This window comes from Alosa pseudoharengus, unplaced genomic scaffold, assembly GCF_046254945.1.
Source record: "Alosa pseudoharengus isolate Yale_2024_CS ecotype anadromous, Long Island Sound unplaced genomic scaffold, YU_APseudo_1.1 YU_APseudo_1.1_scf_13, whole genome shotgun sequence".
Lineage (NCBI taxonomy): Eukaryota > Metazoa > Chordata > Actinopteri > Clupeiformes > Clupeidae > Alosa > Alosa pseudoharengus.
In genome coordinates, this window is record NW_027468598.1 from 21,071,488 (window position 1) to 21,085,948 (window position 14,461).

The 14,461-nt window shown below is 46.1% G+C and overlaps 1 protein-coding gene and 1 non-coding gene across 2 annotated transcripts in view; one reads left to right on the forward strand and one right to left on the reverse strand.

Annotated features, from left to right (window-relative positions):
• The window catches only part of abcc5 (ATP-binding cassette, sub-family C (CFTR/MRP), member 5), a 28,231-nt gene that overhangs the window by 6,264 nt on the left and 7,506 nt on the right, over positions 1–14,461 (forward strand). Inside the window, exons 5-18 of the mRNA XM_076282496.1 lie at positions 1,088–1,232; positions 4,881–5,114; positions 5,901–6,074; positions 6,665–6,812; positions 7,025–7,173; positions 7,280–7,387; positions 8,964–9,320; positions 9,622–9,693; positions 10,436–10,560; positions 11,373–11,445; positions 11,896–12,099; positions 12,403–12,546; positions 12,782–12,878; positions 13,195–13,379. Of these exons, the coding sequence (XP_076138611.1) occupies positions 1,088–1,232; positions 4,881–5,114; positions 5,901–6,074; positions 6,665–6,812; positions 7,025–7,173; positions 7,280–7,387; positions 8,964–9,320; positions 9,622–9,693; positions 10,436–10,560; positions 11,373–11,445; positions 11,896–12,099; positions 12,403–12,546; positions 12,782–12,878; positions 13,195–13,379 (2,215 nt within the window). The remainder of the gene's footprint in view (positions 1–1,087; positions 1,233–4,880; positions 5,115–5,900; positions 6,075–6,664; positions 6,813–7,024; positions 7,174–7,279; positions 7,388–8,963; positions 9,321–9,621; positions 9,694–10,435; positions 10,561–11,372; positions 11,446–11,895; positions 12,100–12,402; positions 12,547–12,781; positions 12,879–13,194; positions 13,380–14,461) is intronic.
• On the reverse strand, positions 11,712–11,783 carry trnag-ucc (transfer RNA glycine (anticodon UCC)). The gene has a single exon. It is a non-coding gene; the product is annotated as a tRNA-Gly (tRNA).

Sequence of the window (14,461 nt, forward strand, 5' to 3'; positions counted from 1 at the left end):
ATAACCAGTTAAAACAAGAAAAATCAGGTTACCTAGTATGTGAAGGAATCTTATCATCTGTGCTCTATGGGTTGGATTTAATATGAACAGTCTTACTCTGTTTAGCTGTTGTTTACATAGTGCTGATGTAGAAGAATTCTTCTGTTCAGACCATTGAGGCTGACTGAGGACACATCGACTAGGACTCACTGATGAGTTAATGAAGCTCAAATTAGATCAGACGAGACGAACGACATCATCAAGAGTTGGAGTTCAATCAAGATCAGATGATATGAAGTAGCCTATGTATATGTTCAGATTGAGGTTACTATTATTAGAAATACTTCACTCTAGCTTATGTGTGTTTTTACCCCTAATGTTGTTAGTCTGGTGCCACCAGCACACATTCACCCAGTAGAGTCGTGTGTGTATGTATGTGTGTGTGTGTGTGAGGGGGGGGGGGGGGGGGGGTCGGGGTTAATTAGCATTGATCCTTATCACACTGGAAGTAATAAGTAGATAAGTGCAGTATGTAGCCTGCGTCATTAGCAGTGAACTCAGAACAGTGTGGAATTGAAGAAAGTAAGCCAGATATGTTGAATGAGTTGGGTGACGCATGATAACATTTCTCCTCTTCCAACAGCCCACTATGTTCTCTTCTCCTTCCGCGTCATTTCTGATTAAACATTCTTAATATTATCTGAATTCCTTCACAACAGCCATATTGTCCTTGTCAGATCTGAAAAATAAAGAAACTGTTTTTTTCATCATCTAAATCACTCCCACACACAGCTTGTTGACTGTCTGTACAAATGCTCTTGTTGTAGCACACTTCTGTCTGTTCATTTTTATACCACAGTCGGACTGGCAGTAGAGTATAGATACAGCCTGGTAGGGATGTATAGATGTGATATAACTGTGCAAGTGGCAAAGGTGTGTCTGTTTATGTGGGTGTCATAACTGTGTGTGTGTGTGTGTGTGTGTGTGTGTGTGTGTGTGTGTGTGTATGTGTATGCGTGTGTTGGCGTGATAAATGCCATACATGTGTGCCGTTAAATATGTTGACCATTTCCTCTATGTGTGTGTGTGTGTGTGTGTGCGTGCGTAGGCTGACTGCTCTGTGGGAAGAAGAGTGTGAGGCGCGTGGGGACCAGGCCTCCCTGCGGCGTGTGGTCTGGCACTTCTGCCGCACCCGGCTGCTGCTGTCCATCCTCTGCCTCATGGTCACCCAGGTGGCTGGCTTCAGCGGCCCAGTAAGTAACACCATCTCAGTGTCCTCTCTCTCTCTCTCTCTCTCTCTCTCTCTCTCTCTCTCTCTCAGTCTCTCTCTCAGTCTCTCTCATTCACCTTCACGTAGCTGGGAAAGGGTGTGTGCCTTTTTTTGTATGTGTGCACCCATCCAGCCTCTCCTGACCCCCCCTTCCTCTCCCCCACCTCCGAGCGTCCAGCTGAAGTGTGTAGGTAAGTCTGATGGGGCAGGGAGGAGTTGTACGCCACTCTTCTCTTACCCTCTTACCCAGCATGCATTGCGGCCAGCACAGCTCTGTTACAGCGTAATGTCCATGAAAGGCCCTTGCTTATAATTACCAATGTGCTGCTGGTCAGTATGTGTGTCTTTCTGAGGGCAACAGAAGGAGTGGTGATGTGTTTATCAGTGGGATGCCATTGTGTTGCCTAAATCAGGACCTTATCAGTGCCTTACAAATGAACGAGATGTCACCACCTTATGTAGGCATAGTTTTCTATGTTCAGTAAGTTTGAACCGCTTAATGTTGGCGCACTTATTTTATAAGCAGTGGACTTTCAGCCCATGGGAACTGGACCTGATTTGAAGATTCTTTAGGGTAGCCTACTTGATTTAGCATTGTTTCCTTAGTCAGGCACAGTCAACTCCAGAGATGATACAGCTTGCGTTTTTTAAAGACATCACCAGTAGTTCATAAATCCCAATGGCACACCGACATCTCAACAAGCCAACGCTCTACACTGGGGTTGCCTGTTCCTGTTCTAAACAGTGCGGTGGAGCTGAGTTTGGCCTAATGCCCTGCCCATGCACCGCTGAAGGACTAGCGCCCTCTAGAGGCATGTCACATGTAGCTGTGATCACAGTAGTCCTGAATCCTGGTAGGTCAGCGCTGCGCTCTCCTTACCCTGCATTCAAATATTTGCATGCGTGCAAATGAGAGTTGTAAATTTGCATGGGCTAGTGACAGTCTGCATAGTACAAGTTGGAATCTCTGCTGGATAAGGCTTCTGCCGTCAAGATTTTTTTCTGCCCCTGTTGCCACGCGGCCTTATCAGACAGACTTCTCTCCTCTCTGCGTTCTATCTTTGTTTGTTCTTCTGTGTCGTCTTTCTGACACAACTTTTTTTTTTGTTCTGTTGTTTTTGATCTATACAGTCCATTATCAGTCTGACCATGCATTACCAGACTGTGGTCTTGTGTTTCTCAATTCGATGAAAGTCGTATGGTCACTATTATCCCTGTCTGCGTTAAGTGGACAGGGAGGACAGGTTTTAACCCAGCAGCTTTTTTCCAAGGAGAGCTTCTGTCACTGTCCCTCCCTGGGTTGAGCAGCGAGCTTCTACTGTCCCAAGCCCCCTCCCTACTTATGAAAAGACTTTTATTTTGAAACTTCTACTTTGGCTGCTCCTCAGCCTCATTTACACCAAAGGCATTTCTGTCTTGTGTTGCTGTGCTTATATTAACCGATAACCTTGCAGCTTTTACGGGCTTTGTATATCTAATGCATTTATGCACCTTTTTACTGCCTTTATGATTAAGTAATGTGGGGAAGAGGGTGTTGGGGGGGGGGGGGTGCCAGTTTGGGCGTCTGCAGGGGACCCGAGTTCTCTGCTGGCCCAAGGGAGAGACGTGTGACAGAGGCTGTTCTTTAGACTCCACAGGGTGTCCGTTTTACCTGCGGAGAGCAATAGAACGCGAGACGGGCCCCAGAGCCTTCCAACAGCGCACAAAAAAAATATGCCTGTGAGGTAAGGGCACGTTTCATACGCAGGGCTGGATCAAGACTTCTTCTCTTTCTGCTCTTTTTTTTCTTTCTTCTCTTTCTCTTTCTCCTCTCTCTTCTCTCTCTCTTTCTCTATGTTTGCCTCTATCTGTGTCTTCCGTCTAAATCCATGAATTTGTTTTTGATGCTACAGTATTTGTTCTCAACAGTTTGCCATTAGAAGAAATTATTGTGATGAGATTGCTTGTGTGTATGTCTTGTTTTGTATAATGTGAACACTGTTTTTTTTTTTTTTTGCCTTGTATGTTTCTGTGCCATCACGTTTAACACTACACTTCATGTTCCCAGCTGTCTGGGACAGTTCAGTCAAAAGTTCTAACTTAAATGCCAAGGAAATTGGACTTTGATGTCTTACGAATGCTCAACCAGTGCCCGGACTGATTTTTCTTTTAAGTTTCATTTAATTTTTACGGGAGGGCCTATATAATTTGAGGCCTTCCAAGCCCTGTGGATTTTTGCCATGTCGAATGGACACTTGAATGGCAACCCTTAAGTCTCTATGCCTTGAGTAAAAAGCCTGCCTTTGATTGGTTGGCCAGTGTATATGGCCGCACCACCGGAGAAGAGAGAGGGGAGTTGGTTTGGTTCTTGCCCCTCCTCTCTGGATCTCCTCTTAAATGGACAGTAAACGAAAAAATGACTTAAAATGTGTTATCACACACTCTTCCGATGGACACACTGTCTTCCTTTCTAACACACACATGCATAAGAACACTATGAAAGACTGTTCAGTTCTGCCATTTCTATCACAATGATGTCTACAGATGTGCTCTCAATGCTTTTCCTGTTTTGTATTTTAGTTTTTTTTTATTTTGGTTGAATCATGACCTGCTGCATTATGTTCACTCATTTATCATGTTCATGGGACTGTGTAAAGCTTTGCTATTTCAAGCCAACAACAAGATTAAAAAAAAGCCTTCCTTTTTACAGTCGCAAATAAACTTCAACTGTTGACTCAAACCATGTGGGTTTGCTGGGGTTCCCGTGTTTGTGTGAGAATGTCCTTGAGTGAAAAGATTATATGCATGTGAGCAGAATGAATGTTTTGATCTGTGTGTGTGTGTATGTGTGTTCGTATGTGTGTGTTTGTATGTGTTTTTTTTTTTTTTTTTTGACTCAGAGATTCAGTGGTGGGCCTATCTGTTTTTGAGCCAGTGGCCACATCCAGGCTCTGTGAGTCCTATTGCGCTCTCTCTTTCTCTCTCTGCTCCATCCCTGTCCCCTCTCTCTGTTCTCCTATAATCAAACTGCTGATGTTAATTTTCAGGTGTTAAAAACAAAACCGCGTCCTCGTCCTCTACCCCAACCCTGGTCTGACTGTAGGTATACTGTCTTTGAATCCATCTAATGCAAACAAAGACTTAGAAAAGGGAGGGCAAAAAAAGAGAACCCATGTAAAAGTCATGTTGTGAAATGTCTCCTTTTGTTCCCTCATTGGCCGTGGTCGGCATATTTCATTGTTTCTCTTATTCTTTTCAAAGGATCTTAATAGAAAAAAAGGCCAGCAAAGGTAAATGTTGAGAGCACATTGTGTATGCCACGAGAACTTAGGTTGATATCCTCTATTCTTAGTAGACTTTTAACAGATTTCCCATGTCTCTAATGATTAGAAAACCATCCATTACGGAATGATGCTCTTTTAGATTAAACTTGATTCCGACTCTGTCCTTCTTAAGTGAATGATGATGCTGATGATGATGATGATGCTGATGACGATGATTATGATGACGACTAATGTAGTGATGTTGATGATGTTGATGATGATGATGAAGATGATGTTGTCGCCGAGCTAGAGCTCTTGCCATTCTCCGTACTCTCAGTCATGCGCGCTGTGTCCTGTCGCCTCCCTTGCTGCTCCCCCTTTCCCCGCAGGCCTTCGTGGTGAAGCGGCTGTTGGAGTACACATCGCAGGGCGAGCCGGACCTGCCCTACGGCCTGCTGCTGGTGCTGGGCCTGCTGACCACCGAGCTGGTGCGATCCTGGTCCCTGGCCCTCACCTGGGCCCTCAACTACCGCACGGGCGCACGCCTGCGCGGAGCCATCCTCACCATGGCCTTCCACAAGATTCTGCGGCTGCGCAGCCTACGCGAGAAGTCCATGGGAGAGGTATGGAGGGAGGGAAGGAGGGAGGGATGGCTGGATGGATGGATGGAGGGAGGGAGGGATGGCTGGATGAAGGGAGGGAGGGAGGGATGCAAGTGGGCTAGATCTAGAAAATTGATGAAATGGAGAAGTTGATTTGGAAACAGACATGACTAGGTAAAAAGTACAGAGGACTATGGAGAGGTGAAGACAGTCAGGGAGGGAGGAAAGTCCGGTTAATTTGGACTGTGGTTGAAATGGAGAAGTTCATTGGAAGTTGTAGAAGTTCAAATGGAAAGTCCAGTGTATTATACTGAATGAAAATGGCGGCTAAAACATGATAAGGCAAATACCCAGTGGGGGTAATGAGACTGACAACATAACCTGAGAAATGTTTCTTGAGAAAATGGCTGTTGACCGATATAACAACCAAAGCTGGGAAATACCAAGCCTATGTCTGGTATTCCAGTGGCTGAATCAGATGTTGTAGATTTTGTGAAAGTCACTGAAATTAGATCCACTTAATAACATTTAACCTGGAATACAAGTCAGGGAAAGCCCCCACATTTCCCTGAGACATTGGCTGTTTTAAAACCTCAGTCAAGTAAATAATTGAAAAGTTGTGATACATTTCCACTGGGAAGTTCCCCAACTGGAAGGGAAAAGTGTTCTCCATTTAAAAACAGAAATCATGGGATCCAAAAAAAAAGGCAATTGCTGACTATGCCTTTTTTACAAATTAATTTATACATTCATACATGCTACACAACTAACTCTCCATTTTATCCATGCCCTGGCTGTATTCCACAGCTGATCAACATGTGCTCGAATGACGGTCAGCGGATGTTCGAGGCAGCAGTGGTGGGCAGTCTCCTGGCCGGGGGGCCAGTGGTGGCCGTGCTGGGCATGGTCTATAACCTCTTCATCCTGGGCCCCACCTCTCTGCTGGGCTCTGCTGTCTTCATCCTTTTCTACCCTGCGATGGTGAGTGGTGCTGATTGACAGATATGGGGCCCTAATTAGTTTGGTGGGCAAAGTGCACCAAAGTCTGGAGGAGAAAGTCTGTCAGCAAACAAAGTTCTCATGAAATACAGATTTCGCGTGGCATATGCATTGAGCATTGAGCTGACTTATCAATGTTTACGCCTCAATGTCTTGCCCATTGTCTCAAACTAGCCAATACACTTTGTCTAGTTATTAAATTAGTTAGACTTAAGATTTTGATTGCCCATCAATCAAAGAAGGGCCCTAGGTCTGTATACAATCATAACCTAATCATACCATTACGTTCTCATTCTAGTTCTATGAACAGTGACTTCAACATTTAAAACTATTTTTAGGTCAGATTTCACACTGTACATACTTATTGTATATGAAAAAGAGCACAAGCATGCAGGCAACCTTTCACAGACCTGGTCATGCTGACCATGACCATGATCATACAGAATAAGAATAGACACTTCAAAATTTGCACCCCATATACTTTTGTCAAAACATACACATTATTATGCGCATAATGTATACGGTGGGCGTCAGGACGACAGTTCCTCTGACTTCCCTCTCTGCTGATATAGATGTTTAGCTCCAGGCTGACGGCCTACTTCAGGAGGAGATGCGTGTCCATCACGGACAGTCGCGTGCAGAAGATGAATGAGATCCTCAACTACATCAAGTTCATCAAGATGTACGCCTGGGTCAAGGCCTTCTCACAAGCAGTCCGCCGTAAGTATTGAACCCTCCATTGCTTCCAGAAGTTTCCAGCACACCACCTCAATATTACCCCACTTAACTCGGCCTCTGTCTTCTCTCTGAGGCCTCAAGGGATGATCTTTGCTATAATAAGCAGCTCTCTCACTCATATCATTAGAGATCACTCTCCTCTGAGAGCTTTTCTGCTGTATGTGTCTTAACCACAAATGTCTTGCTGATGGCAGGAATCCGTGAAGAGGAACGTGTGATCCTGGAGAGAGCAGGCTACTTCCAGAGCATTACCGTGGGCGTGGCGCCCATTGTCGTGGTGATCGCCAGCGTGGCCACTTTCTCAACGCACATGTTGCTAGGATACGACCTCAACGCTGCTCAGGTGCGCCTCTAAGCAGGAAGTGTGTATTTGGGTAGGGAGTGTGTGCAGTGCTGAGCAGAAGATAAAAGGGGGTGTAATATCTCTGTCTCTCTTTCTCTGGCTTTAGGCATTTACTGTTGTAACTGTCTTCAATGCAATGACCTTTGCACTGAAGGTCACCCCGTTCTCTGTGAAATCACTGTCTGAGGCATCAGTGGCCATGGAGAGATTCAAGGTGAGTGGCGTGCTCTTTCTGTCCCATTAGCCGCAAACCCACTGAGATTCAGCCGGCGAGATTCAAGTTTACAGGTGTTAATGGCCGGGTCTTCAAACCCTGAGAATGAGAATTGGGTTCCTTAAGCCCACTCCCACCATCTCTTGTCTGTCACTCCCACTTTAATCTTGCGTTCTAATTCCCACTCGGCCCTTTGTGCCTGCAGTCTGATAGTTTCTGAGCAGACGAGCTCTCGGTATGCTGTGCTAGTAGGAGTGCTGGGCCGCACTGGGCTTTGTTGGCAGGACATCTGTGTGTGTCCTGCTGGGGCCCCGGGCCCTCCTAATCCGGGGATCTGGGCAGTGCGGTCCCCGTGAGGTGTGTGTTTATTTTGGTCCAGCTGGAAGGACATTGGGAATGTGCTGCATCAGCTGCTCTGGGCGACACCGGCTTCACGCGCTGCCCCGCGCCCAGTACTGTCCCAGTCTAAAGCCCCCAACTCTCCATCTCCCCATCTCCATGTCCAAATTAATGACCTCCTCTCAACACCACCTACATATCCGAACTTGACCTGATTCTCCACCCCAGTGCCTCTTTATTACCCACCCGGAATCGTCCAGAACAAAAGCCCCCGGGGTGGAGGAGGGGGGGTGGGTGGGGTGGGGGGTTATGCCCCAGTTTCTGACAGCAGCCCTCCCTGTTGAGGATTCTTTAGGGATTAAATGTTGAACAGGAGATGGGGTGAACGTGGCGGGGGGGGGCGTTTTGGGACGTTGGATTGGGGCAGAAGTGATGACTGGCTGGTGGGGTGATGAGATCAGCTGAAGCCTGGGGGCACGCAGGAATTATGTGGAGGGGGAGAGCTGGCAAATCCCTGGAAAGGCTCAGGGCTGTACCGTACAGCTGAACCTGCTGAACCCTTCCCCTCTCTCCTGACACACACACACACACACACACACACACACGGCTAAGCCTCTCTCGCTTCGCTCCCTAGTGACCTTTACTGTCCTTCTCACCACTGGCCAGAATGAACATTTGATACTTAGCTCCTTTCCACTGAAGGGTCACTTGGCTCTAATAATTATTATTATTATTACCGCTGTGGTTGGTGTAATATGCTTGGAATTTCAGTAAAAAGTTTAAATTCTCAATTCCATAAAATGTGATTATGTTATCCGGATGTAATCTAGTCAGGAACTATAGAGAGGAGATTGTGTTAGAGTAAATCAAATAAGGGTTTTCTGATACAAATTAAATTTTAAAAGGACCTGCATTGAATAGGAAATAATGTGATGTGTGAGATGTTGGGGAACACCTACTGTAAAAGTAGATTAGATTCAACTGTATTGTCATTTAGCAGAGTACAGGTACAGAGCCAATGAAATTCAGTTGACATCCAACCAGAAGTGCAAAGAAGCATTAAATACCAAGTGCAGGTTGAGCACGGTATTGTGTGCGTTATAGGCGTAAAGTTTTAAAAGTCTTAAGTAGTTGTCGTTCCTAAGGCAGTTGTCCAAGCAGCTGTCCGAGCGAATCTGTAGAGATGTAACATGCCCGTGATGAGTCGCATGACTCCCTTCCGCTCTCCCCCCGGCAGAGTTTGCTGCTGATGGCCGAGGTGGAGATGATCCGCAAGCGGCCGCAGGACCCTAAGGTTGCCGTGGAGATGCGGGGGGCGAGCCTGGCGTGGGAGATGGTGGGCCATAGTGCCCAGCCCACCCCGCGAGGGACGCCCTGTGTGGGCCTGAGCCAGAGGAAGACCCGGCGGAAGCAGCCGGCGTCCCCGCTGCGGAGCCCCGTGCAGGCGGAGCAAGTGGAGCAGGCGGAACAGCAGAGCTCCCAGCTGCTGGGGGACACCGGAGCCTCCAGCCCTGAGCACCAGCCCCACTGCATCCCAACCGTCAGCCAGCGCCTGCAGAGGACCCTGCACTGCATCGACCTCACTGTGGAGCAGGTCTGAGAAAGAGAGTGTGTGTGCGTGTGTGTGTGTGTGTGTGTGTGCACACACTAATGTGTTTACATGTGCTTATTGGAAAAATGTTTAGTGTCTATATGTTTTACATAGGCCAGTATGTATGGCACAAGTGAACTTAACCATCAGCTTGTCCTCTGTCCCTCCTGTCATGTTATGTTAATGGCCAAGTTTTAGGGTTTTAGACCTGTGGATGGTACCCTTTCAGAATACGCAAAAGTACAGTAGTACTGTAGAAAAAGTAGTTGATGCTTATTCTATTCCTCTTTTTCCTCTTCTGCAGGGGAAGCTGGTTGGTATCTGTGGCAGCGTAGGTAGTGGCAAGACCTCTCTCATATCTGCCATACTAGGACAGGTGAGGAGATGATCTTCTGCCTTTCTGAATACACTGTAGCTCTAACAGAATCACACTGTATAAAAGCAGCCATTCCAAGGAACATGGCCACATATAAAAATGCATACATTACCATAAATTGACATGTGTTTTGAAAGATGGAGTCTGTCCAGCTATTCCATATTTGGAGATTAGCTTCTTAAATAACTAATAGTAGAAGATGCCCTTTTACAATCAAGAGTGGGGCACTCTTTGACAGGAGGAGAAACTGATAAAGATCTAGTGTCCGCTTGATCTGTCAGATGGATGAAGGGCCATGGCAGCCGTACATCATGACGAAAACAATTCAACTTCAGCACAGCTACCAAGATGTCAGAGTGCATAGAAATGAGTCTTACCAGCACCAGTGACAAGACAAATACAATAATTCAGTGGAAATGATCATCACCCCTATTTTCAGAAACATGCCACTTGTCAGTTACGTAGAGCTGGCCCACACGGCTCTTTCAGACCCACCCTCTACTTTCAACAACAACAACTTGCATTTATATAATGCTTTATCAATGCACTCAAAGAACTTTAGAGTGAAGGGGGAACCTCACTAACCACCACCAATATGTAGCACCCTCCTGGGTAATGCACGGCAGCCATTATGCACCAGGACCCTCACCAGACACCACACATACTTTATTCCTGTAGCATCAGTTGAGTTTGTGTTTGTCGATTTCTCTGACGTGCTGAATTGTGTGTCTCTGCCCCGCAGATGACCCTTCTGGAGGGCACAGTGGCCGTAAACGGGGACTTTGCATACGTAGCCCAGCAGGCCTGGATCCTGAACGCCACGCTCCGTGACAACATCCTGTTCGGCAAGGAGTACGAGGAGGAGAGGTAAGGACTAAATGAAGAGCTGCTGGAGCTCTAGGACCTGGGGGACCTTTTTATTTTAGGATTGTGTAATAATCTGTACTTGTGTGCATAAGTGCTTCCTTTGTAATTGTATCATTTGCATGGAATACTGCAGTACTGACAGTAGGAGGATGGCAGGTGGATGATTCTAGAACTCTTGCTGGCTGCTCACTGATCAAGAAAAGAGTTCTGTTGGCATGTACACATCACACACACATAATTCATAGCGCTTAAAGCGTCAGAGCAAAATTACTGTAGCAAGAAGATGTCAGACAGTAGTATGCAGTTTCCACTTCCTCACATCTGAGGTGTTGTTCAATAACGCTGCTAGGCACAGGCCGAGCTCATTGGAGTCCAGGGCAGGTCAAACGGTCAGTGCATTACTGTCAAAGGGTATAAATGTCACTGGGCCAGGCGATGCTAAGGGGCCCTGAGTAAGCATGTGAGAGCCACAACCTGCTGAGTAGGGCGACCGCTCAGATGATTAGGCGAATGGACACAGCGTGTGTGGTTTAGTGGTGCAGTGTGGAATGTAGGGAGTGGACCCTAGCTTCAATGACTCAGCAGTATTACCACAGTCAGCAGGGTGACTCAGCATTCTCTGTCATTGTTTCACACCAATAAGCTGTGAAAAGGTCAAGACATTGCGATGTAATGGTGAAAATAAACAACCCTATTAAACACAAAGTCATTGATTTCTACAAGGGGGAAAAGAAACAGTGCAGCCTTTATTGTGCTTTGTTGAGGCCACTAATGAGTGAGTGAATGAGCTTCTGTCTGCTGTCTGTCCTCAGGTATCAGGCGGTGCTGAGTGCCTGCTGTCTGAGGCCTGACCTGGCCATCTTACCCAATGCTGACCTCACAGAGGTGAGACCGCAGGCTTTCATAGCCGGACACAGTAGTGCTGACATTTTAACTGCTCATTTAATGAATGTTAGTATAATAATGCTTACCTATAATAAATCATTATTTATACTATGCATTGCTTGGTGTAGATTGTGGTGGATTGGCTATCATTCTACACTCTGTATTTTTCTTTTGCACACTGTATATTAGATAGATAGATAGATAGATAGATAGATAGATAGATACTTTATTGATCCCCAAGGGGAAATTCAAGAAAGAGAGAGTACTGCGTTGACCGGGAATCGAACCCGGGTGAACTGCTTGGAAGGCAGCTGTGCTAACCACTATACCACCAACGCCACTAAAATTGAAAAATGTAATATAAATTACAGTATGTGTGTACTCCATATTGTGTGGATTATATATATCTGTAGATAATATAATATCATCCTGCGCTTGTGTTCATCTCAGATTGGTGAGCGTGGTGCCAATCTCAGTGGAGGGCAGCGCCAGCGCATCAGCCTGGCTCGAGCCCTCTACAGCGACCGTGCCATCTACATCCTGGATGACCCGCTCAGTGCCCTGGACGCCCATGTGGGAAACCACATCTTCAACAACGCCATCAGGAAGCACCTGCGCCAGAAGACCATCATCTTCGTCACGCATCAGCTGCAGGTAACCTGCGTAGCCCCTACATGTGAACTTTGACCCCAGTATTAGCCTGGTGTGTCAATGCCTTGGCTTATCTCTATGCTAGAAAAACAGGTCATTTAATGCTCTTTGGTTGTTTGGCTGGTTAAAAGAAGATGGATGGACTTTAGATGGCTTAACAAATCTGAACAATGGAATAGCATGTGCTCATATTTATTTATTTATTTATTTATTTATTTATTTATTTGTAGTTTTGGTATGGCAAACTCATCTCCATGATTTGCTGTACTCTTTGTGTACTCTTTGACACTTGTGTGCTTTGTGTAGTACCTGGTGGACTGTGATGATGTGATCTTCATGCGGGAGGGCAACATCACTGAGCAGGGTAACCATGAGGAGCTGATGAGCCTGAATGGAGACTACGCCGCCATGTTCAACAACCTGCAGCTGGGAGAGGCCCCCCTCATAGAGGTGACAGGAGGCGCTACTATACAGAAGCCATGTTTGTTTATTACAGCTTGGTTAATGTTTGTTTACTGTGTGCAGTTTGTTTGTTATTACAGAGGCTTTGCCATTTTTGACTTATCTTAACATATTGATTTTGGAAGTCACTGAAACAAACATTTTATCTCCCGTTAACTTTTGGTCTAAGTTTGTGCTAGGCGAGTGAGGGTTTACTTTGAGCATTTGTTTTGTTTTCTTGCAGATACCCACTAAAAAATCCGGGAACTCACTGAAGAAACCTCTAGAAAAACCTAAAGCTGGATCAGTCAAGAAGGACAAACCAGTCAGCAAAGACAACGGTAGGCAACGGCTTCTGAGGAGCCTTTTTATTGTAGGAGTGTAAGGACCTGTGTCCACCAATTGCGTTTTTTGCGCCGACGTCGGCTATTTTAGATACAAATCCTATGAAGCGCCTTTGGCGGAAAAAAGCACTCGAGGCTGACCATTATTTTCCGCAGCGCTCAGAGCGCTGAAAGTTGAACTTTTAGAACAGCACTCGGGTCGTCAAACCGAACGCAAATTACAAAGCCTTTGGTGGACACAGGCCCAAACTGTTCCATGCTGTATCATTTGCAAGGAAAGCTAGGGATTCTAGAACTCTCTGTTCTCTCACAGGTCCGCTGATGCAGGTGGAGGAGCGTGGCAAGGGCTCTGTGCCGTGGTCTGTGTATGGCGTCTACATCCGGGCCGCAGGAGGAGTGCTGGTCTTCCTCCTCATCCTCCTCCTCTTCGTCCTCAACGTGGGCAGCACTGCCTTCAGCAACTATTGGCTGAGCTACTGGATCAAGCAAGGCAGTGGGGTAAGAGAGAGAGAGAGAGGGAGGAGCAAGAGAGAGGAAAGTGGAGAGGAAGAGAGGGAGAGAGAGAGAGAGGGGGAGGAAAGGAGAGGAAGAGGGCTCAGATGGAGGGATGGAAGAGATCTCTTGAGAGGAGTGTTGAGGTGGCGGATAGGAAGCCCTTTGTGAAGGATTAGCCCTTTCTCCCCTTCCCTACAGCATGGCTGTAGCTGAAATATTAATGTGACATGATTCACCTTTGGACTGTGTGTGTGGTGTGTGCTTATTTGTGTTATCTTTGAGTGAATGCGTCTCTGTAGATGTTTTTCCTATCTATAGTATTTGCGTGTATGGGTGTATGTGTATGGTACTTGCATGTGTGCATGGTATTTGCGTGTGTGTATAGATAGATAGATAGATAAATAGATAGGTACTTTATTGATCCCCAAGGGAAAATTCAAGTGTGTGTGTGTGCACGGATGTGTGTGCGTCTGTGTGCGTGTATATTCGCTCGTGTGGGGTGTGTGTGTGTTTGTGTGTGCACTGCTGGATGGAAAGCTAATCAGTGGTGAGCACAGGTGTAAGTAGAGTGCTCTATTAATATTTCATGAGCAAGTGACCTTGATGAAGGCTTGTGAGGATACTTTTGGGGGTTGGTTTGCCCTCGTTAATGGGCCACGGAGCTTGCCCCAATTCACCAAATACCACAATCCATCCTGTCAAATATAGATAAGTGGACCATATAATCAAGTCAGTGGATTCTCTTGTGACCAGTATAGAGACTGTTGCTCCAGGCAAATAGAGGCTCGCTTTAATTACCCAAGTGAATGAAGTATGTCAGCAAGAACCGGGGGCGAGAGCCAAAAATTCAGATAGTCCCTCAGGGGCTGTGTGGTTAATGTTATTACATGTAGGCAGCACTTTGGTATAGTGCGTTCTTATTAATGAGTGTTTAGGATAACAAGCGGTTCAGAGATTGTGTGTGTGTATGTATGTGTGTGTGTGTGTGTGTGTGTGTGTATGATAAAGGGAGAAAGAAAGAAAAGGGTGAAAGAAAGAAAGAGAACATTGTGTATGTGTAATGTAGAAGTGTAGACTGAGGTCCT